The sequence below is a fragment of the Mustela putorius genome, unplaced genomic scaffold (genome assembly GCF_011764305.1).
Source record: "Mustela putorius furo isolate JIRA1106 unplaced genomic scaffold, ASM1176430v1.1 tig00003859_pilon_pilon_pilon, whole genome shotgun sequence".
NCBI lineage: Eukaryota > Metazoa > Chordata > Mammalia > Carnivora > Mustelidae > Mustela > Mustela putorius.
In genome coordinates, this window is record NW_025422011.1 from 9,459,241 (window position 1) to 9,483,965 (window position 24,725).

The 24,725-nt window shown below is 50.5% G+C and overlaps 1 protein-coding gene across 9 annotated transcripts in view; it reads right to left on the reverse strand.

Moving 5' to 3' along the window:
- PRR5L (proline rich 5 like) overlaps positions 1-24,725 on the reverse strand; it is a 69,915-nt gene that overhangs the window by 27,716 nt on the left and 17,474 nt on the right. For all 9 annotated transcript variants that reach the window (XM_004755996.3, XM_004755993.3, XM_004755994.3 and 6 more), the window contains 3 exons: positions 23,285-23,573; positions 21,815-21,895; positions 9,010-9,058 (listed from right to left, as the gene is read on the reverse strand). In XM_004755996.3, the coding sequence (XP_004756053.1) occupies positions 9,010-9,058; positions 21,815-21,895; positions 23,285-23,448 (294 nt within the window). In that variant the 5' untranslated portion in view covers positions 23,449-23,573. The remainder of the gene's footprint in view (positions 1-9,009; positions 9,059-21,814; positions 21,896-23,284; positions 23,574-24,725) is intronic.

Sequence of the window (24,725 nt, forward strand, 5' to 3'; positions counted from 1 at the left end):
CTCCCAGCCCTCGACAAGAGCCCGACTCCGGAAGGTACCGAGTATCTGCTCGCTGCGGGCAGTGTGGGGCCAGAGCTGGAAAGAACCTAACTTTCCTCTGGTCCTACTCTCCGCCCCATGGCAGCAGGACCACCACGTCCCCAGGCCTAAGGCTTCAAGCTAATAAAACACATTAAACAGCAGCCACCTAGGAAACGACCCGGGTGGGACTTGGAACCAGGGTCCTGGTCACCTACTGCTTCACCCCCACCCTGGAAATGAACTTAGCCGTGGAATACACGACACTTTGTTGAAGTGGCAGACGTGGCTGGGTGTGAGAAACAGCTGACTTGTCTATTTTTTTCTAAGCCATCAGAAAATAGGCTGCCCACAGAAAAGTAAGGTCCAGCTAGGAAAATGCAAAAAACAAGGATGTCTGGGGAAACGCACTAGAATCACCCAATCTTGAGTGGGCAGGACAGATTCGCCCCATCCTGCCAAGGGGATCATGGAGGACAGGCAGGAGGAAGCAGTGGAGGGCAGAGGAGAAGGTGGTCTTGTCACCAGTGCACACCTCCAGTCCACTCCCACCGGAGGGACTCAGGAAAACAGGGGACCCGTTAGGCTTGGGGGGGTGGGGAGAAGGCCATGGACCCCATCTTCCCAGAGGAAAGAACTTTCCACATAGCAGGAATTCTGTAGATGCTAAGGCCGCCGGCCACCCTCTGCTTCTACTGCTTCAGCCGTGATGATGGAAGGACAGGAGAGTTACTTACTGGTTTTCACTCTTGTCAGGCACTGTATTAAACCCTCTGCATGCACTAGCTCATTACACCTTTGCCAGAAACGATGCCTGTTTTACAGATGAAGAAATGGAGGCTTGGAGAAGTAACCAGCAAATGCAAGACCAGAACTGGCACCCAGGTTGGTCTGAATCCAAACCCAGGTCTTTCTCCCATTCTATGCCCCTGGTTTATTTTAGCAATAATAATAAAAGATACAAAGACACAAATCACCATATGCTGACTGTTCCCTTTATACCAAGCACTTTGCCAATTTAACAACTCCTCTAGGAACCACAACAACCTTTTGAAGTCGGTACCATGATTATAACTAGCGTACCACTCCGAAAACTAGGCTCAGAGAGGTTGAGTGACAGGCCTGAAGTCACCCAGCCAGTAAGGGTTCCAGTAAGGACCAGGATCCAGATGTGCCTGGCGGAAGGGCTGGTGCTTTCAGCCGTCCTGCTCTCCTGCCCTGGCACCTGGCGAGGCTGCTTACCTCCTTGCCCACAGGGGAAAGCAGAGGAGATCGTCTTCCGGCTCTACACCTGCCAGGAGCAGTTGGCTTAGCCACCTCAGGTGAGGTCACTCAGTCCTACCACAAAGCCTCCATCTAGCTGGCTCATTCCTGATGCCTGACCCTGCTAGCAGCGTCCCAAATTCTGCTTCTCCAAAAGTAGTTTCTCAGGCCTCCCTCTCTGCGATCCACTCACTGTCTAGCAAGGCCAACACCTGGCTCCCCGGCAGATTCCAATCCCAAATGAGACATTCCTTCCGACCCCAGAGGCGTCTAGAAGCACACCCCTCTGCCTCCGGAGAACTTGCGTTACCCAACAATCCTGCTCCACGCATGTTTCCAGCGATACCAAGGTCTACAGAGGTTCCTGGCGCTGGCACCCAGCCAGTGATGGACATGGTGGGCCACCTTCTTCTCTCCCCTCGCAACTCTGCAAGTACAGTCATTGTCCCTAAGGACGTCCACATTTCCTGTGAACCTCAATACCTTCCTAGATAAGCAGCGAGAAGGCTCATAAACATGACTCACCCCCAAGCCTGGAGAGTTCCTAATAAGCCAGTCCTGATGTGTGTTTTGCACGTATGTGTTGTGGGGTGTGTGTGTGTGTGTGTGTGTGTTTGTGTGTGTGTGTGTGAGGGGGCGTGATAAGACCAGACAGAAATCCCCAGCTGGAGTGAGAAGATTTAAAACTCAGTACAAATGCCAATGCTTCATTTAGCCCTGCTTCAGGGGTTACTGAGAGGGTGTATTTGGGGTTTTAAAAAAGTTGTTTCACAAGGAAACTTGGAACAGTCCATGTCTGTTTCACTGGACACAAAACAAATGAAAATTAAAAACACTGAAACTTCTCTTCCCTGGGGCATCCTTGAACATTTAAAGTACAATCCAGAAGATTTTTCTTCTGTGGCCAGATGGCCTGGGTTTGGATACCTGCTCTGCCTTTCCCTAGCTGTGCGATCTTGCACGCCCTCCCTTCTCCAGGTTTCGGTTGCACAAGAACAAAATCTTCCTCATCAGCCATCAGGAGGAATAAGGGACATGGCCCAGGGGAAAAAAGGTTTAGAGCGTCTCTCAGAAAGTGCGCAGGCATCACAAGCATGGACAGCGGAGCCCAGGGCCCACACTTTCTGCTTCTGTGAGTCTGAGGCGGGGCCTGAAAATTTGCTTTTCCAACACACTCGCAGGTGGCGCTAAAGATGCTGGTCCAGGGACCACACTCTGAGAACCAGGGGCTTAAAACAATGCCTGGACCATGAACCTGTGAAAATGTCAGCCATTGGAACCATTATTGCTTTCGTCCTCCTTAGAGCTCTTCGCCAACCTCAGAGAAAGCTGCCCTGGTGCTTTCCATGCCTAACAAGTATTTCTCAGCCCTTCCAACTCAGTCTTTATTCCTCGTGGCCACAAAGCGGCTGCAGTGTCTCCACATCCGAAAACTGTGTGCATTTCCAGCAGCCCCCCTCCATCGGGGCCCTGAGCCTGGCTGCTGCCTGCTCTATGGGACATCACCCAATTTCATACATAATGGTTTCCTGAAAACTCATGCAGAATGAGACACTTGCATGATATAAGGCAGAGTTCTGCTCCTGTAGAGCTAAGAAGGATTATAAAATCCCTAATTACACCCCACCTGCACCTGACAGACTTCTAGCGTTTCGCACCTACGCGTTCCTCGTTTCTCAACGGAACGTGCAGTACGCCAAGGCCAATGGGGCTAAACACCCGCCACGTCTGCGTGCCTGTTGAGTTTCCTCTCGATCTCAATTATATGAAGACGTACGGTTATCAATTTCATAGGACCCATCTTTTCCATTTATCTTCATAAAATCTGAGACAAGTACACTAAAAATATTCAGATAATTGCAGGGGTTTCAGGTAATTGCTGAGGGGATGAAGTACGGCAGAGCTCCTGAAGGGTAACCCAGAGGGCTGGCAGGTGGCCCCCCACTGAGAGTAGCCTGAAGCATCCAGGGTCCCTCTCACAGCTGCCAGATGGGTACCACTCCCTTCTCTCCCCTCCCAGCAGCCAAGAAAACCTTCTGTCCCCCCAAACCACCGCAATACTTACAAACTCCACAGTGCCTTTCTTCCACATACTGGCCAACTCCAAAAGGCAACCTGCACCGGTGTTCTCATCTAAGGGCATCGTCCCCTCCCCTCTTCCTTGTCTTTTCGCTGGAGCACAGCCCACTTGTCCAACGCCCCATCCCTTGCTAGCCTCTGTCCTCCTGATCCCTTTTTTCCATTTGGGGAATCCCACTGGTTGGGGAAGACTTCCCAGGCTCCACAAAGAGGAGCTGAAACCTTTCTTCTCTATTCCAGTTGGGTTTGTGGGGAAAAAAAATCACACGCAAGTGATTTTCCCCACTCTTGTATCATCACTCCACCCAACTAGCTGTGGATTCCTACCGGCGCCATCTTTGTCCCCTACAAAATCTACTGATTCCGGGCCTCTCTGGAAGCCTTTAACCATCCATGCAGGTTAAGTTAACGCTAGCGTTTCAGTTAACGCTACATGGTGTAGGACCCATGTGGCTTCACCTACATCCCTGTTGTGTCTGCATTCTCCAACTCCACAGGGGCCATGAAGCTTCCAGGGGTCTCCCCCCTCGGCTCTGCCAGGTGCCATAAGCCCTCAATGAACCTTCCCTGATAACGAGGCACCAATGAGGAAACGGGCCTCCTGGGACTCTTACAGATATGGGTAACAGGGGGAGGTATTTATAGCAAATGCTACCAAGCCATCTATGTATGACCTTTTGGCATTAGGGTGACTAAATGTCCCCCTTTCCTAGGTACTAGCTCATTCAGAGCCACTGAGGATAGACAGTGTTTCTGTATCAAGTGAAACTCCAGTTTCACCGAAAGGAATTTCACTTTCTGGGCTTAGGGGGAAGCTTACAGCATGGCCAGCAGATACAGGAGCCCAGAAAATGCTCTCTGCAGCTCCTCCCATCCCCATGCCCCACACCACCAAGGTGGTTAACCACTAATTAGGTGACAGAAAGACACAGAGCATTTCCTATCATCAGTTTGCAAAGTTATAAGGAACCAATTATCCCACAGAGCTGTCTCCATGACATGGAGTTCCCCTGGGGAACCCCAAGTCTCCTTCCAGGAGCAATTCAAAACAGAGGGCAAAAGAAAAATTCAATACTGGAAATGTTCAACTTTGGGGGGCCCATGTCTTCTGGAAATCTACCTGTGCTTCTGTGGCTCAGACGGCCTGTCTTCTGCATGTGCGGACACATGATAAGCACCGTGTTTCCACCTGCTTCCCCTCTGCCTCCACCTCAGGTCATGGCCATCATTCTTCACTGAAGATACCCTTTCATGACTCTTTCTTTAAAGCTACAACATGAGGGGTGCCTAGGTGGCTCAGTGGGTTGAAGCCTCTGCCCTTGGCTCAGGTCATGATCCCAGGGTCCTGGGATTGAGCCCCGCGTCGGGCTCTCTGCTCAGCGGGGAGCCTGCTTCCTCCTCTCTCTCTGTCTGCCTCTCTGCCTACTTGTGATCTCTGCCTGTCAAATAAATAAATAAAATCTAAAAAAAACTTAAAGCTACAACATGAGGGGCGCCTGGGTGGCTCAGTGGGTTAAGCCGCTGCCTTCGGCTCAGGTCATGATCTCAGCGTCCTGGGATCGAGTCCCGCATTGGGCTCTCTGCTCAGCAGGGAGCCTGCTTCCCTTCCTCTCTCTCTACCTGCCTCTCCGTCTACTTGTGATTTCTCTCTGTCAAATAAATAAATAAAATCTTTAAAAAAAAAAAAAAAAAAGCTACAACATGAGAATGTTTACTTTCAGACACAGAGTCACAGAGAAGACTCAAGTGGAGATGTCCAGGTTGGGGGTCTGGGTCCCAGGCAATGGGTGTCCATGGATAAACGCAGATGGCCAGGAAGGAGTCATCTGTCCACAGAGAGGAACCTAGTGCGCCAAGAACCCATTCATCATCTTCTCGGGCAGCCACATCCACAGCATTGGTGTCTTACCTGTCCACCCCTTGGTTCTGTTCCTCATGTGTCCCCAGACCACCCCCCCTCCCTTGCTGGAGAAATGTTCTTCCTGGAGCCCATTCAGACTTTCCTTCTTGAAACTGTATCTGCCTGTAGAATGCGAAGGCTGGCCTCTAAAACCCTCGCTCCTGGATGCCCCTCCCCCTCCAGCCTCCCTCCTGGAGAGTTCTACTTGGTACAGCTGGTTTTGGGACCAGCCCATTTTTGAGCGGTGCCTAGCAGGGGGCTATCCAAACCCCGAATCTCTCTCCAACCACTTTCAGCCTTTGGCCATAGCCAGGGCCACTTAAACGGTTAACTCTTTGCAGACTACTTTTCTTAAATCCATCCACTTTTTAAAACACACACGTTTAAAAACGAAATTACAGCAACATCATTTCATAAATGGAAGGTAACTCAACCATCAACTCAACACACACGCACACACAAAAAAGTTGTGAAATCCTAATTAGCGTCCCTAGCTGAATGTTCTACGTTTGAGGCCTGCTCTGTCTTCCTGAAACACCATCGCCAAGTCCCACAGAAGTGTAAAAGACCCCGGCACAAACCAAGACCCTCTCTGGCCTAATCGGCAGCACTAAAGGAAAAGGAAGGGCAACACTTCCCAGCCACGAAGGCGAGTGTTCTTTAACGCCCTTGTCTCCACCATCTAAGATCATCTACCTGCAGCAGACAACCCCTTCTTCTCTCCCGAGAAACTTTACTGAGCATCTACTCTACGCCAGGTACTTTTCAGGGGCTGGGGAACCAGACACCTCTTTTTATAAGGGGCTCTGCTCCTCCAGGAGACTTCAAACCTACACTTTATAGAGACTGCTAGACAGCGCCCAGGCTAGCTTTCCCTCCAGTCTAGCACCTTACACTAAGGAAAAACCCAGATTCAAAACTGTGAAAATCAGCTCCTACCCCACACCCCCAGAGACTCACTATTTGCCAAGCAGTTTGTCTGATTAAGCTCTCGAAAGAAAAAAAAAACATGACGTGTGGTTATTAGTTAAGTGTTTGGCATACTTTGTAAGCAGCATTAACCGCCCCCAAAAACCTCAAGGCTTCCCAGATAAACAAGTCCCCACCCAAATGCCCTTCCCCACCCATCCTAGGGTAAGCCCCCCATGCCAGAAGACAACTGACATTTAAAACCCAATTGAAACCACAGCAAATGCTGTCTATTTTAAATGTCAACAAGGAAGGCGGCCAGGCTGGCAGGTTCCTCCAGGACTGATTGAAAAACCACTTTTCTGGAGCTGGATTTAAAAATCAATCACCACAGACAGCAAGAGGAGAGGCTGAGGACAAGACTGACCTTTGAGTCAAGGGCAACCGAGATGATGCACATTTGTAACTCATTACCTCTTTCTTAATCTTTATGTTTGTCTCTCCCTGGACAGGGGCTTTCTTTCCAGCAGCTGAGACATCTGAGCCAAGTGAATTCCAGGCTTCCGCAACATCTCACTTTGTCCAGATTTACAGTGGCCATTTTCTGCTCTGCATGTGTACATGCGTGCTTGTGCATGTGTGTCTCAAGGGATTGACAGCTGTCATTCTTTAAAAGTGCACCTAAAGGGCTCCTGGGTGGCTCAGTTGGTTAAGTATCTGCCTTTGGCTCAGGTCACGGTCCCAGGGTCCTGGGATCATGTTCCATGTTGGGCTCCCTGCTCAGTGGGGAGTCTGCTTCTGCCTCTCCTACTCCCTCCCCCTGCTGCTCTCCCTGCTTGTGCTCTTTCTCTCTCTATCAAATAAATTAAAAATCTTAAAAAAAAAAAAAAAGTGGGGACTCCTGGGTGGCTCAGGTCATGGTCTCAGGATCCTGGAATTGAGCTCCGCATTGGGCTCTCTGCTTAGCGGGGAACCTGCTTCCTCCCCCTCTCTGTCTGCCTCTCTGCCTACTTGTGATCTCTGTCTGTCAAATAAATAAATAAAATCTTTTTTAAAAAGTGCACATAAAAATAGAAGCTTGTAAAAGTAGAAACTTGGTTAAAAAAAAAATAAAAAAAGAGAATGCCTGTGTTTTTAAGACCTAAAACCTCTTTCAACTGTCTTAAAACTATTTTCTCCTACGATATGGAATAACATCACCAACCTGAAACCAAAATGTTTTCTGTTTTTATGTTACTTTCCCTTTAAAAGGGATGGATGACACCTTAGAATAACAAACATGCATACATATAAATTTAACGACCACGTTACTCTGTCTTCCTCTGTGCTCGTCTCTGTCCTGAACACTTGACAAACAATATCTAGTTAGTCCACAACAACCTCATAAGGTTTGGTCCTATTACCCCTGCTTTTATAGAACAGAAAACTAAAACACAGAGAGGTAAAGCAACTTGATCAAGGTCACACAGCTAGTACGTGGCTATGTCAGGCATAGTAATCTGGAGTCAGGTAATCTGGATTTAGGGGGCACGATATTGACCACTCCCTCCCCACTGTGTCCCCCCACTTCTCTCCCCACACACTCTGTGCTGAATGCTTTACAGGTGTTATTTCATGTAAACCATTCAACGACCTCTAATGTTTTTATTCCCATTTTACAGATGGGGAAAACAAAGCATCTTGCCCGAGACCACTCAGCTAATAAGTGAAAAGCCAGAGCTCAGACTTCACCAAAGTGTCACCTAGTCAGTTACTCAGTCAAACAATGTGTCCGTCCCCATGGCCTCCCCTGCCCCCATGAGCCTGTGGTTAGAATCAGGAAAACAACTTGTATTCGTCCTCTAACTGAGCCTGGAACCTTGAATTCAACAGCCCCGTAACAACAGGGTTTGGGATGTCAGATCCCCTGATCCAATGAACAGAACAGACCAGGAGGCTTAGAAACCAGAAATAAGTTGGCTGAAGGGTACTTATAGTTATGGTGACTTAGATGCCATCCATGGGGGTGCGAGGGAAGGTAGCTAGAGCAGCAATTCTCAAAGGGAGGTCTGGGGTCCTACGGGAGATCCTCAGACCTTTTCCACATGGTCAAAATGATTTCCTCAGTTACCCTAAGCTACAGCTTACCCCTTTTCTTGTACCCCCTCCATGAGTGCACCATGCAGTTTTCCAGAGACGACAAGACGGGCCATATCACAACAACTGAACGGGAGACAGATACCAGGACCCGCTCTCCCCTCTGAGACCAGACGGAGCAGAGTCACAAGCCTAACACAACGCTGCTCTTCGGTGAGTTTATTCTGGAAAAGCTATCTTTCACAACAATGCTGTTTAGGCTAAGGGGTAATAGATCTATTATTTAAATGAATTAAATATTAAATTAAATAACAAATTAATAAAATAATAATAATAAAATAAAAACATATAGATGTATAAATATATATAATATATAATGCATAATATAAGTATATATAAATATATGTAAGTATATATTTATTTATAAATGTAGAAATAAAAAATAAAACAAATAATAATATAAATAATAAATATTACATATTAAATGAATTAAATATTTTAAAGTTTTTCAGGTTTCATTTCCAATAGGGTAAAGACCTAGAGATAACCCAAGAAAGTGGTCATTTGTAAGAGCGTAAAGGAGTCGTGAGACTAAAAAGCCTGAGGGCTGCTGCCCAAGACCATCATGTCCATTATAGGAGGGGAGGGGCCACACTGACTCTGCACCTTCTGGGGACTCGGTGACCGTAATTCTGGATGCTGAGGGAACGGTACATGCATCCACGTATTCTAGAATGACGGATACTCAGACCCACGCAGCTTACCTGGAAATAGTCCGTAATGAATGATCCAAGTTCACTCTTCAGCAGCCTCCTGGGGAGAGAGAAACACTGTCAAGTAGTCCTGGATGGAGTTCCCCAGGTCTTGTTCACAGATGCATGACGACAATGGAGTGCTCCCCAGTGGCACAGGGACCAAGGCTAGGTCTAAGAAGGGAGTGTGTTAGGCTCTCATAACCCAAGAGTTCTTAGGGAATTCAGGCAATGGAAATCCTACAGGGGATCCAGGCAGCCACATCAGATTCTTTTTTTTTTTTTTTCTTTTTTTAGAGAAAGAGAAAGAATGAGTAGAGGGAGGGATAGATAGAGAGGGAGAGAGTGAATCATCAGCAGGCTCCACACCCAGCGAAGAGCCCAACACGAGGCTCAATCTCACGACTCTGAGATCACGACCCAGCCACTGGACATTCTAATAGGGTTGGTAGAGGCAAGCCCAGGGCACCTGGCTTCACGTGGAAGCGGGGAAAAAAAAAAAAAAAAGCAAAGAGGAGAAAGACCGTAATTTTAGAATCCTCCATATTTGTAGACTTTATGGTTTAAACCACATCTGTCATACATTCTTCAACCCATGATTGTAAAATATGTGCGAGAGGAAGGTAATTATTAGCCCTCCTATGCAGATAGAGAAACGGAGGCTCAGAATAAGCCAGTGGCAGAGCTGAGACTCAAACCCAGGCCTCCTGCAAATTCAACATCTTTCCCCATAATCCCACCCGGCCTCTCCTCCAAATCCATCAGCTCATTCAGCTCCATGCCGTGGCTGGGCTGGTCTTGCTGCCCATCCCGGAGGGACTGAGGAAGTCCTTCAAAGGCGACGACAACAGGGAAAAGGGATTCTACTGACCCAGCCACAAACATGTATTGAGCTGTCCTTCACGTGCCAGACACTGTGGTGGCACCTGCTACCCGGAAATGAGCACAGGAGGTCTCGAGGCTCACAAACACACTCGCAAGATGACTTCAGAATCTCAAGAGCTAAAATGACTTTTTATTTTTTTATTTTTTAAAAGATTTTATTTATTTATTTGACAGACAGAGATCACAATCAGGCAGAGAGGCAGGCAGAGAGAGAGAGGGAAGCAGGCTCCCTGCCGAGCAGAGAGCCCAATGCGGGGCTCGATCCCAGGACCCTGGGATCATGATCTGAGCTGAAGGCAGAGGCTTTAACCCACTGAGCCACCCAGGCGCTCCTAAAATGACTTTTTAAAATAGAGGTCTTGGCACCAGCCCCTCTTCGCCCCATGACAGTCATGGGACTGGCCCCCCCGCTTTCTTTCATTGGATCCAAACAAGGTGAGAAAGCTAAAAACAAGAATAATTCATTCCCCAGACCTGGGGCGTTCCCTAGGGGGGTACGCTCTTCCCCGCTTCAAATGATGTCGCTGACCCATCCCACCAGTCATGGTCATGAAGGGGCAAATGCTCAGGCTTCTGACAACACCTGCTGGGTATCACCCCCCACCCCAACAATGTGTTCCCACATGTCGCTGGAGGAGAAACAGGAAGTCACAGCGAGGTATCATTAGGGGCAGACCACAGATGCAACAGGATTGCAAAAGAAACAGAGAGAGAGCTCCATGGTCCACATTCTCATACCAGAGAGACCCCTGGAAAGCTGCAAACACGTGCTGAGCTAGGAAAATACCTTCCTTGGCCCACAGCTGAAAATGTGCATGTGATGGATACTGCATTCTGAGAACCTAATATCACAGGGGGCTCCTGGAAGGCCACCCCACAAACACAGCCCAGCAGCTCGCCCCGTTGTGGGCCTCTCTGACAAGAGGCAGGGGAACCTGCATCAGTCAGCAGGCCAAGGGCTGGTCAGTCACCAAAGTTCCTGGAGGCTAGAGGCGTCTCTCAGGCAGAAAAGAAAAACCAGTGGGGAGCCCCAGGTGCAGGCTTTAGAACAGGAAGAGTCAGGGAAGCCGCTTCTGACTGCTGGAGGGAGAGGCACCTCCCAGAAAGGTCTTCATGGCCACCAGGAAGCCTTGAAACCCAGAGGAGGAAGGCAAGCTTCTTCAAGGAGGGGACAAAGAAGCCCTAATAATAACAGGCTACCCTGAACAGAGCTTCCCAAGCACTTCTTGGGTCCCCGTGACACTGAGGGACAGACACGGCTTTGAGATCAAGTAACGGGCTATGGAATTGGTGTCCACGAGCAATCCGTGCTGGGACACTGCTGGTGAAGGTGTTCCGGGGGAAGCGTAGTCCTTTGAGGTCAGCTGCTATGGGAAACCCTCCCGGAGCACCGTGGAGAAGGGACCCATGTCAATCGTTCATTAGACTGGATACGGTCAGCAGGTGATTACTGCCCAGGGTCGCTGCTGTGCTCGGAGCATCCCCACACTACCCAACTGAGGAATCTGGGAAGCATGGTCCCGGACTGGTCAAGGGAGGCAGAAAGGCTGCACCCACAGCGAGGGGAAGGTACAGCATCTTCCGGTCCCGCCAGGGCTGCCACCAGGCATGGCCACAGGCAGATGCTGCAGAGCATTGCGGAGAGACAAAGCTTGCAGGGGGGTGGGGACCGGCTGATAAAGGAGCAGAGGCTAAGGAAGGAACTTGACACAACCAAGACAAGGACAAACTTAGAAGCTTCAAAAAGACTGAAGCTTCTAAGACTGGAGCTAGAAGCAGCCACACCAGGAGCAGCACGATGGCGATGGAGAAGACTGAGCGGTGGAGCTCGGAGATGCTTCCACCAAGCTGAGAATGTGGGAGGACCCTCAGCCCTTTACTGAGGAGGAACCAGACAGAGGAATCTGCACGACAATCCGCCTTCTACCCTTTCAACCTAATTAATGGATTACTTCTGCTCGGGTATGGTAAGAGAACCAGACGTGTGCTCTTTCCTCAGTCCCGAGTTCAAACTCCTGTCCACTACGTCTTGTGATACAGATGAAGCCGAATGGAATAGACCCCCTTGGATCATTTAAGTCAATGTTCTGTTGTCCTGAGGAGGAGAGGGGCCAATCACTAGGCAGTTCTGTCCCTTACAAAACCTGTCCTACTTCCGAGCATGTTATGTGTTAGACAAGGTCACTGTATCTATGTCCAGAGTTTTTGCTGCAGCAAAATATAGGAATCATCATAAACGGGCACCAATAAAGTAATCACAAAAAATTATGGTTCACTCGTACAACGGAATTTTATGCAATGGTTAAAAAAAAGAACTCTAATGATACATAAAGATCTAGGTTACATAAAGTCTTAAAAAATGGAAGATGCTGAAAGGTGTATATAAAATGCTTCCTTGTGGAAAGATAAGAGAAAAATAAGAATATGTATTTTTATTTACAGAATATGAATTAACTCAGGTGTCACATCTGTTCTTTGAACTTATTGCTCTGGAACAGTGATGTGATTTGGTTTCCAATAGGCCCTTTGAACTGAAATAGACAGCACCTTGATTTTGAAAACACATCAAGCATGTATGCATTTTAAAAATTACATATAAATGCACTGGGTTTTGTCCCCTCCTCTCCATCTCCCCAAGTAAGGAGCTAGAGAAAGTTGCAGCCATTACTGGAAATTAAGCAGAGCAACAAATTACGCCAGCAAACTTTATTCCCTGAAGTTAGGAGGAGATAGAGATCCCAGTCTGTGGACCTCCTATAAACTGCTGAGTGCCCCCAGCTGCTTGTCCATATATATGTTCCTTACCTATGCATAAAGAAGTTCTGGAAGAATGTCCAATAAGCTGCTGTTCTAGTAATTATCTTTGGGAGGGGTACTGAATGAGAACTGGATTTCTGGGGTATGGGAGATTCTTTTTTTTTTTTTTTTTTTAAGATTTTATTTATTTATTTGACAGAGATCACAAACAGGCAGAGAGGCAGGCAGAGAGAGTGGGGGAAACGGGCTCCCTGCTGAGCAGAGAGCCCAATGCAGGGCTTGATCCAAGGACCCTGAGATCACAACCCAAGCCGAAGGCAGTGGCCCAACCCACTGAGCCACCCATGCGCCCCAAGATTCTTTATATTATAGCTTCTTATTTATTTAAAATTTCTCTACCCCATGAATCCTATGAAAAAAAAAAAAAAAAAACATAAATTTAATTAACAAGAGCCACCACCAGAGTTACCACCAAATGGCCTGCAGCCGAGAAGGAATTCTGGGAAGGAGTTCCCATCAAGGTTGCAATGTCAGGAAGCGGGTGGTCCCAGGGAACCCACCTCAGCCTGGCAGCCTGAGAATTCAACTCAGAGAGAGAAGTGGGGAGGCAGCCAGAGCTAGCCCAGCCACGGGAGAGCAGACTGTCGCTGAGTCACTGCACAAGCTCCAACCTGTTTCTATTCTCGGTGTTTATTCTGCTAGCACTTGATTTACAAGGAAAGAGTACTTCTGAAAAACATGATCTTAGCTGAACTGAGAGAAAAAGGGATTTTCCACCCCTCTGTCTTGATACACCATCTTCAGGGGAGGACTCGGCAGTAGCTCTCCTCCAGAGCCACCAAGAGAGACTAGAGATCCACGAATTCAATCACCGAATCACAGCCGTTTCCGGAACACCTGCTGTGTGTCAGACACCGTGCGAGCTGCTGGAAGGGATGAACAGGGTCTGGACAGAGATTTCTCCCCGCCGGGGCCACGGTCTCATGAGGCACAGGAGCCCCATCTTCTCCAAAAACAGACACTACGAGCACCAAGGCGTTAGAGGTGCACAGACCTAAATTCACGGAGAGTCCACTCACCCTCTAACCTTCCTCGCTAACTTCGCCAGTAGAGTTTGGAAAGCACCAGAAAGGAGAGCAAAGCAGGAGGAATGACAACAGAATTAACGAGCCTGTGGTTTGTGGTTCCCTAGATCCGAAAGAGGTGAAAACTCTCATTGACTCCAAGCTCTAGGCTGCGTGTTCTGGCTAAGGCACAGGGGGCTGAGACTCTGGCAGCCCCTCTCCCCCAGGGAATTTTCTCTGAAAAGAGGAATGTAATTCCTTATTGGAACAAATAGATAAGAATAAGGAATCAGCAGTAAATGCTCCCCGGGATGGAACAGGATGATTTTCCCCCAAACTGAAGGTTTCCAAGCCCAGGCGCCAGGCGCTGTGGTCCACAACAAACACAGCAGGTGCTTCCTCCTGTAAGCCAAACAGAGCCACCGGTGGTGGTAGTGGCTCCACTTCTTATCCACAAGGAAACCGACCTCAGAGGTCAGTATGGACAGAGAGGAGAGGGGCCTCGTGGAGCGTGAGGACCGGGACTGAAGCCCGCTGTCAGCGATCACCCCTGCAAGTCAGCATCACCGGTCAGTCCCTCGGGCCCGGTCCCCAGCCGGAGTTCAGAGGTAACGAGGATACCACTCTATGGACTACCGCAGGGGTTAAAGGAGTTCATCCTGAACCGGGCAGTTCCCAGAACAGGCCTGAGGCACCCGAAGCCGGGCAGGTGCGTGCCACCCAGGGCTGCGGACCTGGACGCCCACACTCCCAAGAACCTGACCCAGCGGTTTCTCTGCATCTCCTTCGGAGCACGGCCGGACCAGCCCATTCCCAAGCCTGGCAGGAAGGGCCCCGGTGAAACTCATGGAGGAGGCCGGCCGCGGGGAGCCAGACCTTACTGAATGAACGAAGGGTCACAAAGGGAGGAAGGTGGGCGCGAACTTGGGGGAAAAGGTGGCTTGATGAAGATGGAGGGGACGTCCCGGCTCACGGGGCTCCAGCTGCGCCCGTGTCACGTATGAGGCTTCCAGGCCAGGCCTTGTGTGCAAACAGCGTCCTGCCGCTAACCACCAGCAGCAGCAGCAGCAGCAGCCCCAGCCTGAGCTGGAAGGAGGAAGTGGGGACCCGGGAGTAATGGCAGAGGATGCTCATGCGGACCCAACCCAAAAGGGAACAGGGCACGACGTTCAGTCAGAAGCCAGAAAGGCCACAATAGGGGAAAAAATGGGGAACCACACACTGGCCTGTATTATCTCACCCTTTCTCCCCTCCCAGGCTGACTGGGCGCGACATCACCCCAGATGACAAGATTTCCTGTTATTACACAGACCCGCCATCTCGCCCCTCACTGTCTTGTCAACTCAACTTCCCACTTCTGTGGGCCTGAAGAGTAAACAAGACCGGGCCAGAGCCGGATCCGGGCTGGTGGTGGGGCACGGGGACCCCGAGGGGGCAGGTGGCGCAGGAGCGGCCCAGAGGACAGAGAGAAACCACCGCGGGTAGGAGCCACCATCTCCCTGGCACATGGGGAAAGACCCAGAGCAGCCAAATCCCAGGGGAGGAGGCCGTGGTTCCGAGACAGGCGTCATGGGGCTCGTGGTTCCCAGCATCCATCAGGACGGCCGGAGGAGCCGTTCAATATTCCCGCAACTAACTAGGGGCTGCCCCAATACTCAGGCCCCCCAACCCAGCGCCTTGGCAGGATCCAACCCGACCTCCTCGTGATCCAGGCCTTGTTCTCAATATGGTAGCTGGTCAGTACCCTCCAATCTGAACCCCAACCTGACTGCTGACTCCCCTGAAGATCACTTCCCTCGTTTCTGCAACAGAACACTCTTTTAAGGAGGCAGCATCTTTAAGCACTTACCTGCCGATGCCGCTTTCCTCCTTGGGTCCATTTTACTGGGGACCACTGGAGGCGATGTCCACGACTCATGTAAAATAAATGCAGGGACCCCCATACCTCTTGCTTTCCTACACCCTAAGCGGGGAGTGGGGACAGTAAAAAAAGATGGAGACAACCAACAGAGAGCTTCCACGGGCCTTCCTTTTTTTTTTTTTTTTTTTTAAATGTAATCTCTACACCCATTGTGGGGCTTAACCTTACAACCCCGAGATCGAGAGTCACAGATGAGAGGAGGCTGATGGCTCAGAGCCTTGCCCGGGGCCCTATACGTAGATCCTCACCCAAAATGAGGCCGACCTCAAAGTCAGCCCGTGGTACCCCACTTGCTCACAGGGGCAGGTGGGTAAGACGGGTGGAAGACACAGGTGGGCATGAACAGGGGGCGCTGCAGCGCACCCCCTGAAAGCCAGCAGCCAGGCCTTGGCTCCCACTGACCAGTTCCAGGCCAGACTACACTTCCAGTGTTACCCGATGTGAACTTTCCAGAGAGGCTTGGATTTTCAGGGGAGACTCAAAACACCGTACGGGCCAACCGCCACCACAGGGGCCAGCCCCAGAGGTTTCTGATTTGTCACTTCCCTCTCACTACTCTTCCCGCCCCCAAAGTCAAGGGTGTGTATCATCCAGAACAGACACAGGGACAACACATATACTCAGGCAGAACCATCTGGGCTGAAAAGAGACTCCATCGTAAGCCCTCCCAAAGCAGGGTCCTCAGAAAACAATGCCTCGCCTACCTCAGGATCTGGTAGTGAATCTATGTCCTATACCCAGGGGCGTCAGGCCTAGATCTAGACGATGCAGGCTCTGCGTTCCTTTTGTAGCCTGCTTACTCGGTGTTTAAGAACACGGGAGACTCGGGTTCAAATCCCAGCGTGGTGCTGACCAGCTCTGTGACTCCGGGCATGTTGCCCCGGTTTCCTGCGCCTCTGTGTCCTCATCCGTAAGACGGGGATACAGGACCTGCCTCAGAGAGCTGTGGGGAGTTCCAGAAGAACGGCCATATTGAAAGCATTCAGAATCGAGTCTGGCACACACTAAACCCGACACAAACGTCTGCCATCGTCATCACCTCCGGGAGCCTCGCCTCAGACCCTGCCAGCCTCTGGGCCGCATCCAGACTCTGCTCCTCCCCAGCTCGTCCCAGCGCTTCCCCCCATGTGGCTGCGGGTCCCACGACCCAACCAACAGACTCCCTCACAGAGATGGGAAAACCTGATGCGTGCATTTCCCTTTGGGGCATGGAGGGGCTCAGGCAGCCAAATGACTCAGGAGAAGGGCGTTTCAACTCAGACCCGTCAAAGACCAAGCGCAGTTCTTGGAACCTCTTTCCTTGAAAATCTCTGGGGTTTCCTCCACGCCGCCTCCCTCCCAGCAAGAACAGAAGCGGCGTGGTTGGAGAAGAGAAGGAAAATGTGAGTTTTCTGCCTCCGGCCAGCTGCAGATAACCCATCTCTGGCTTCCGGAAACCTGGCCTCTGAGCATTCATTAAGGCAGAGGGAAAAAAAATGCTTCCAGGGGAGGGGGGGTGTGGGAAGGCCTGACCCTCACCTGCTCATCCTCTAGATTTCAACATCCTCCAACTATCACCTTCCCCCCAAAAATTCCATGCTCCCCTTTTGGACTCCCCCGGCACCCTGCCTTGTGCTCGTCCCCCACTGCACACACGGTCTTTGGCGAGCTCACCAAACCCAAACCTCAGACCCAGGTGTGCCCCTACTGCCAAACGGCAGCCCCATCAGCATTGAGGCCGGGGACAGGATTAAAAACCACATTGATGCCCCCTAGAGAGTTTATACTAAGAGGACCTCCAAGTACTCACGATCACGTACTAACCCTACCGCTACAAAGAAGGCCAGGGCTGGCCGTGGGGACGTGGGGACGCTGATTTCGGCTTTGATTCTGGACTTGGACGTCCATCAAAGTTTATTACCGTTTGGCTAGAGTAGAACAGAGAACGGAGTCATTTCCTCTCGTTCTTTTCTCGGCGGAAAGGACAAACAGCTGGCTCCTTGTAAGCACCCAGCCTCACCCAGACCCCAAGTCCAGCACATTCTTGGAGGAGCCCGTCCTGGACCTCTCTTGTTCAAAGTGAGCTCACTGCATCCGAACTGCTTGGGGGGTCTTTAAACAACACCGCCCGTGCGGCAAGTCACCACACTGCCCTGTGCTCTCACACGTGATACTCGTCCATCAGTTATCACTTTACTATCACCACCATTTCACTAGGATAGGCGCCGTAATGGTTAAAGTATTTACGCACTAGACCCTGCCCTCGTGACGGGCGTTTAGCACCATCTTGTTCCCCCAACCACCTTGAGGTTGATGCTATTACTATCCCTGTTTTATGGAAGGAAAAACAGAGACCGAGAAAAACAAAGGAACTTGCCCAAGGTCACACAGCTGGTCTCCTCTTGATGCCCAGTCTCTCTGAATCTGGGCACGACTCTTTTTTAAAATTTTGTTTATTTATTAGACAGACAGATCACCAGTAGGCAGAGAGGCAGCGAAAGGAAGGGAAGCAGGCTCCGTGCTAAGCAGAGAGCCCGACGAGGGGCTCGATCCCAGGACCCTGGGATCATGACCTGAGCGGAAGGCAGAAGGAACCCACTGAGCCACCCAGGCACCCTTAGACACGACTCTTAACAAGTTAAAAAATTCTACTGGACCTGGCACAGATCTTCTGGCACAAAGACCCATCACAACGGACTGCGAAGTGGGCTGGAGAATCACGGGTCTTCTCTCCCTCCACATTCTCTTCCCTATGTTCCTTCTGTCCTGTGCCCCCGCCCTCCCCGCCCCCATACACCCTCCGCACTGGACATCCCTCCACCCTGCTGGGTTTATGGACCTACTTCCAAAAGAGAAAAGAAAAGGAAAACCAAAACCCAAATGTCTCCACGAAGAGCAGCAGGGCTGTTCTGGCATCTTAATTGCTGAAATGAGGGGCAGCTGTGTTCATTCCCACGCAGGCACCTGCAGATGTGGGCACGCGTGCGGGCCGGCTCACCTGACTCCGCTGCGCACCTGACTCCACTGCGCACCGGGTCACACCGACGCCTGGCACGCCTAGCACGTGCCCAGTCAGGCTCTGAGCGTCTGTGATGTGACAACCCATCTCCACACTAACCACTCTCCTGGAGAAGGCCAAGAACGCTGACAGCTGAAAGTCTGGTTTTTGACAGCTTTGACGTCTTCCGGGCTCACGTCACATCTGGGCAATCAGTGTCAAACCCCAACCACGGTTATTTCTCACCGGCAGGAAAATGGCTCAAAACATAGGAAAGAACAGCCAGCCCTGTCCCCCCCCGCCCTCCGTTCCCCAGACCCAACAACTGGAAAGTAGAGGCAGGGGCAGCGGGGGTGGTCATGCTTCTCAGAGGGGGGTTAAGAATCATAGCACATGATGAAAGACGGGGTCTCAGGGGCCTCGTGAAAGGAAAGCAGAAGACCAAGACCATCCGTTTAAACTTTCTTCCAGTCTGGAACCTCCGACTCTAGGAGGTGGTACTAAGAACATAGGTGTTGCTCCAGGCTGACCTGTGTCCCTGCCAAGCTCCTGTGTTGAAGTCCCCCCCTCTCCCTGTGCTGGTACTTGGAGATGGGGCCTCTGGAAGGTCATCTGGTTTCCATGAGATCACGAGGGTGTGGCCCTCGAGATGGGATTAGTGACCTTATTAGACAAAACGGGAGAGCTTGCTGAGCACAAAGGGGCGGAGCCCTGGGAGGACACAGTGAACGACCAGCGAGGACCTGGGCTCTCCGCTGGAACCGAATCTGAGGGCGCCTTGACCTCAGACTTCCCAGCTTCCAGACCGGCCAGAAGTAAATGCCTATAGTAGAAGCCACCCGGCCTGTGGCACTGATGACAGCAGCCTGAGCCCACTAACACAGGTGTCTGAGACAGGCGTTCAAGTCCCGACTCCGCCCTTTCCATTGCTGGAGGACCTCGGACAAGAGTTATTTTATTTTCCTTATCCACACGTTTATGGATAAGGAACACATTCAGAACAACAGTTACCTCACACGGCTGTGAGGAGAGTCGGCTGTGAGGAGGGTTGAGGGGGCCGATGGAGGTGAGAGGTGCTCCATGCTTTTCCAGATGAGCTCCCTTCCCCCATCATGTGAACTCGGTGCTAGGCCAGCCCTCATCAGCATGGCCTTCACGCACGCTGGGGCTCCTCAGGTCAACACACAGCCTCTGTCCCATTCAGCCCACAGATATGTTTTGTTTGACCTGCACTAATGTTTGGGGGAAATTCGGATTGTTTATTAACATTTAAAAGCCAGGAAATTTCACATAAAAGTCTTAATTTCCGGTTGAGAAAGAGGCTGACACGGCACCCGCCCCACGTCCTTCCAGGGCGATCCACAGTCCCCTCTCCACACAAGGGCAACGCTCACCTCTGTGCCTCCAGCCAGCCTCCCACATTCAGAAGACTTGCTGGGCACCTGCAGGCCTCTCAGTTAGCAACAACCCCCCAGGGATAAGAGGTCTGGTGGAATCTTCCGGGGCCAGTACTTTTCCTCGCTGCCCACAAACAAAGATTTTAAGTACAATTTCAGGATCGGTCTCCCGAAGAGAGGAACAATTAGCACGTTCCTGAGTCACTGTTTTATTTATTTATACTTCCACTGTGAGCTAAAGAACCCTCCCGGGGAGGCCAGGATCTTAGTTCTTGGAGTAAAATAGAGTTCCTACAATCCAGGGGTTGGCTGACCCTGCTTTGCCCCTGTCACTTGACTTCTTGGGGCCTCAGTTTCCTTCTCTGTAAAAGGAGGCCTTGGGCTGGACCAGCTCTATTGTCTCTTCCCTATTTGGGTAATTACTATGTGAAATTCAAGCTCCTGGGTAGAAATTCAACACACCTCAGTTTACTTCTGAGCCCCAAAGGTTTTAATGAAAGCAGAGCTCTTAAAACACCTCACTGACCCTCAAAACACACAACTTTACTAAATGTAAACAGGACCCAAACAATGGCCGTGTTTATTGTTCCGCCCACTCCAGGGCTGGGTCTTTCGCCTTGATGTTCTGCACTTAACACACCAGATAAGCAAGAACACTAGGACATTAAAGGGCCTAATGCGCAACCTCCTTCCCCAGCTCTGGGCTTGTCTGTCTCTCTCTGTCCTCATTTCCCAAAACACAAACCTGACCGTACCACCCCCAAACCTCGGGCAGTCTTTGCTCGTAGGCCTTTTCTTGGTTTCTTGCTCACTGTCACCACAGGACCTTTGTACCTGCAGTTTCACCTGGTGAATTCCCACCGGTCCTCCAGAAGATGGAACAAGCAGGACATCACTCCTGGCCTTGACAAGATGGGAGTCATAGAGATGTGCTTTCCTCACAGCAGCTCTCACAACAGCACTTTTACATTTTATAGGTATAATTAGTAGACCAGTGATGGTCCCCCCGACTGAATACTGAAATCACAGGACAGCAGGGTGCACCTCGGTCTTTGCTCAGTGCTGTCTCTCCAGTGCCTGGCCAATAAGCAGCACTCAAATATTTGTTGAAGGAGTGAATAAATTTATGAAAAGCTGACACTACTGAGAAGATTCTGGAAGACAAGAAACCCCTCAAGGACCACATCTTACTGAGGGTTGTATTGCCAAAACTTTACCATAATGACTGCCACAACGCACATAGTCATAAGAGCCCCCAGTACTTCGAGAGCCCCGACCCTGTCCTAACAGGTCATTTATACAATATCTCAATTTAAATCTCTACAAGAATCCTAGTAAGTAGGCACATTTCCCATCCATACTTCATGTAAGAGGAAACTGAGGAACAAAGAAGTTGGTAAGAAACTTAAGTTAGTAAAAGCCACAAGGGCAACAGAATTCCAAACAGTCTGGTTTTAGCCATGAGGCCATCTTGCCCAATATGGCACCTATTGATTAAGCAGGGCACAATCCCTATGTACAGATGTGACATCTGCCGTATGTCAACCCTCCACCCCGTGGTTGCCCCCACCGTGCCCCACACAGGAATAAATGGATGAACCCGCCATGGATCATTATTATCTAGACAGATAAGGGTCTTGGAGCTTAGTAGCCCTATGAGCCAGTAAAAGTTGACAGAAGCTATAAGAACCAAGCAGACAAAAACTTTAAGCTAAGGCTGCCAGTGGGACAGCCCCCACTGCCCCAGCTCAGGCCGACAGAGGGGAACCTCAGGTCCACAGGTGGAAAATGGCCCCTGACCTAGTCATCCACGTACCTGATGTTTTCATTCAGTGCATACAGCTCGTTGCTTTGCAAGCCACCTCCTTTGAAGACATTGATCACGGCAGTCTGGACGCTATGGGGGAAACAGAAATGAGCCCTCATTAAAGGATCTGCCTGCCTAGGGGAGCCTCAATCAACAGCTCAGGGCTAAAAGCAGGTGCAAGGGCCAGGGAACCCATGGCACAAACAGGGCCCCGTTTTCCATCCCTAGAAATCCATTATTTCCTTCCCCGGGTCAGTGGAGAGACAGGAAGAGTGAGACCAAGAAGATCCAAAAGCAGACCCTGCCCCCCAAGTTTCTCAAAGGCAAGCCGGTCTTCCTCACTGGCCCCATCGGCCGCGCTGCTAGCAAGCAGCCCTCACGAAGGACAGATGCTGGGATGTGCTCTCAGGACGCTGGGCCTGGAGGAATTCAAAATGGCACAAGCGGATGCCTGGGGTTCCTTCACTTAGGAGGTCCCTGTCCCTGCAAGGTCCCTGTCCTTGCCTGTGTGCCTGGGGCTGATATGAACTGCTTTTTCCTTGTATTTTTGATAGGGTTACCTTGGAAGAGTTTCACTGAGGCTAGCCTCTCTTGCCCCTTCCATTCCCCTCCTGGGAGGTGCAGAGGCATTGGTGGGTTAGTCCCTGGCGGGGCCACAGCTAAGTCTTGACTCCACAGGCTCTGTGGCACCAGCCCAATATGTCAGCAAGCAGCAGACTGCAATCTCTTCTTTATTGAGGATCCCAGGGCTTTTTTTTTTTAAGAACACAGATCCATTCACAGCGAAACATGTCAGAGCCCCATCTTCAGCCCCATTGCGAGAGTTGTGCATTCATGAGAAAATCCAGAATGAGTCAAAGCACAAAGAATTCAGTAATGTTTTAAAATAATGATATGCTAGGTGCTTGGGAGGCTCAGTCAGTTAAAATCATGAGGCATTTAATTCATCCAAAGAGTAATGGCTAGATCCGAAAGCAGCAGCCCAGAAGGATGCAAAACGTGGTGTTGATTCTGTCTCCACTCATTGCTTGGTGTACAAAACATCGGCCAGACCCTGCATAAAAGCCAGTATCACCTTCCCCATGCACCTTTGGCTCATTATACCACTCATGGGGCTTATGTCTTACCTTCCCAGAGAGGTAACAGGTGACTTGAGGTTCCTTACTCGGGCCCACCCCCGGGTACGTGAATAGGCTGGGGTTGACCAAGAAGCAGGAACAGAAGCCGTCAATTCCAACCCAAATTTCCTGGGCCGGTTAACTGACTTGGGTTGCCAGAGGCCACCAGGGGCTCAAACAAGGGAAGGCAGCGGACATGTCGTCCACAGGAAAATGTGCTTTCTTCAACAGCTGCCTAGCTGTACAATCATGACCTTCTGGAACAGAGCTCTCCAAAGAAGCAGAAGCTAAGCCAGTCCCCAGGCCCTGCTCTGGCCGTTGGCCACCGTCCACTTCACGACAATCGCCCCCTCCCCGTTACCTGTTCCAGGCCGAGTTGGAGCTGAGCTGCAGAGCCTGCCGGGCTGCTTGGAACCGGGGCAGATCGCTGAGCACTGGGGAGCTCATGAAACGCGGCCTGGGCCTACGGAAGGAGCCCATCTTGTGGAACTCAGTGGGCAGACTGGGAGCGAAGCCGCGGGTCATAAGTCCAGGTGAGGGGAGCGCCTTCTCCTCTGGACCAGAAGGTTCCGAGTGCCCCCGGGAAGGGCTTCTCCCAGGGCTGCCCTCAGGTTCTCAGGATTTCTTAAAACCACAAATTTAGCCAACACCTGAAAAGAAAGGACGCTTTGTATTGAAAAGTCCCAGGTTGAGCAGATCATTTTAGAGGAGATTGGCGGGGATTTTCCAGCCACACCATTTTAAAAACGACTCCAGCACCCGGCAATAACATCCATCCCCTACCAGCTCCCATTCACAGGTTTTCACAGGTCTCCTTTTGACTCTAACACCGTGCTTGCCCCAGGTGGGAAGCCAGTGACAATGGGCATAGGTTAAGGCAATCCTACAGAAAAGTGATTTCTACGCTGTGCTTGACGGTGGTTCCTATAAACACCAAGGTCTGGGTACTGGCTGGGTTTCTGTAGACGCCGCATCACTGTGCATTAAGAGATGGCTTTTTAAAAAACTCCTTAACAAAAGAACACAGGAGCTCCTTCTCCTGGCACTAAAGACCTTCCATGATCTGCCCTGAGCATGCCAGCCCATGTGTAGTGCTCAGTATTTCCCGAAGCATCAGTGCCTCCTCACTCGGGCCCATCTCACCATCCTTATGTGCTGTTCACTCATTCATTCCATCAGAACATATTTACTGAGTGTTCGTCATCGATTAACCACTGGGAGCTGTGGAGCATCCAGATTTCTAAGACGTAGTCCCTGCCCTCAAGAGGCTCAGGGTCTACTGAGAACACAAATGTCTGTGTATCCATATACACAATAATTATTGTTTCCTGATTTTATTTATTTTTTTTATAAATTTTAATTCCAGCCGAGTTGACATCAGTGTTGGTTTCAGGTGTACGACACAGGGATCCAACACCTCCACGCATCCCTGGGGCTCTTCGTGACAAGAGTCCTCCCTAACCCGCAGCCTCTGCTCCCCCCCCCCCCCCCCCCCACCACCTCCCCTCCGGTCACCCTCAGTTTGTTCTCTATAGGTAAGAGTCCGTTTCTTGATCTGCCTCCCTCTCTATTTTGCCTTTGCTCGTTTGCTTTGTTTCTTAAATTCCTCATGAGTGAAATCGTATGGTATTATTCTTCCGCTGACTTACTTCACTGAGCGTAACATAGTACACTCTAGCTCCATCCATGATGTCGCACACGGCAAGATTTCATTCTTTCTGAAGGCTGAGTAATATTGCCTTGTCTTTATACACCACGCCCTCTTCATCCACTCATCAGTCCGTGGTCACTTGGGCTGCTTC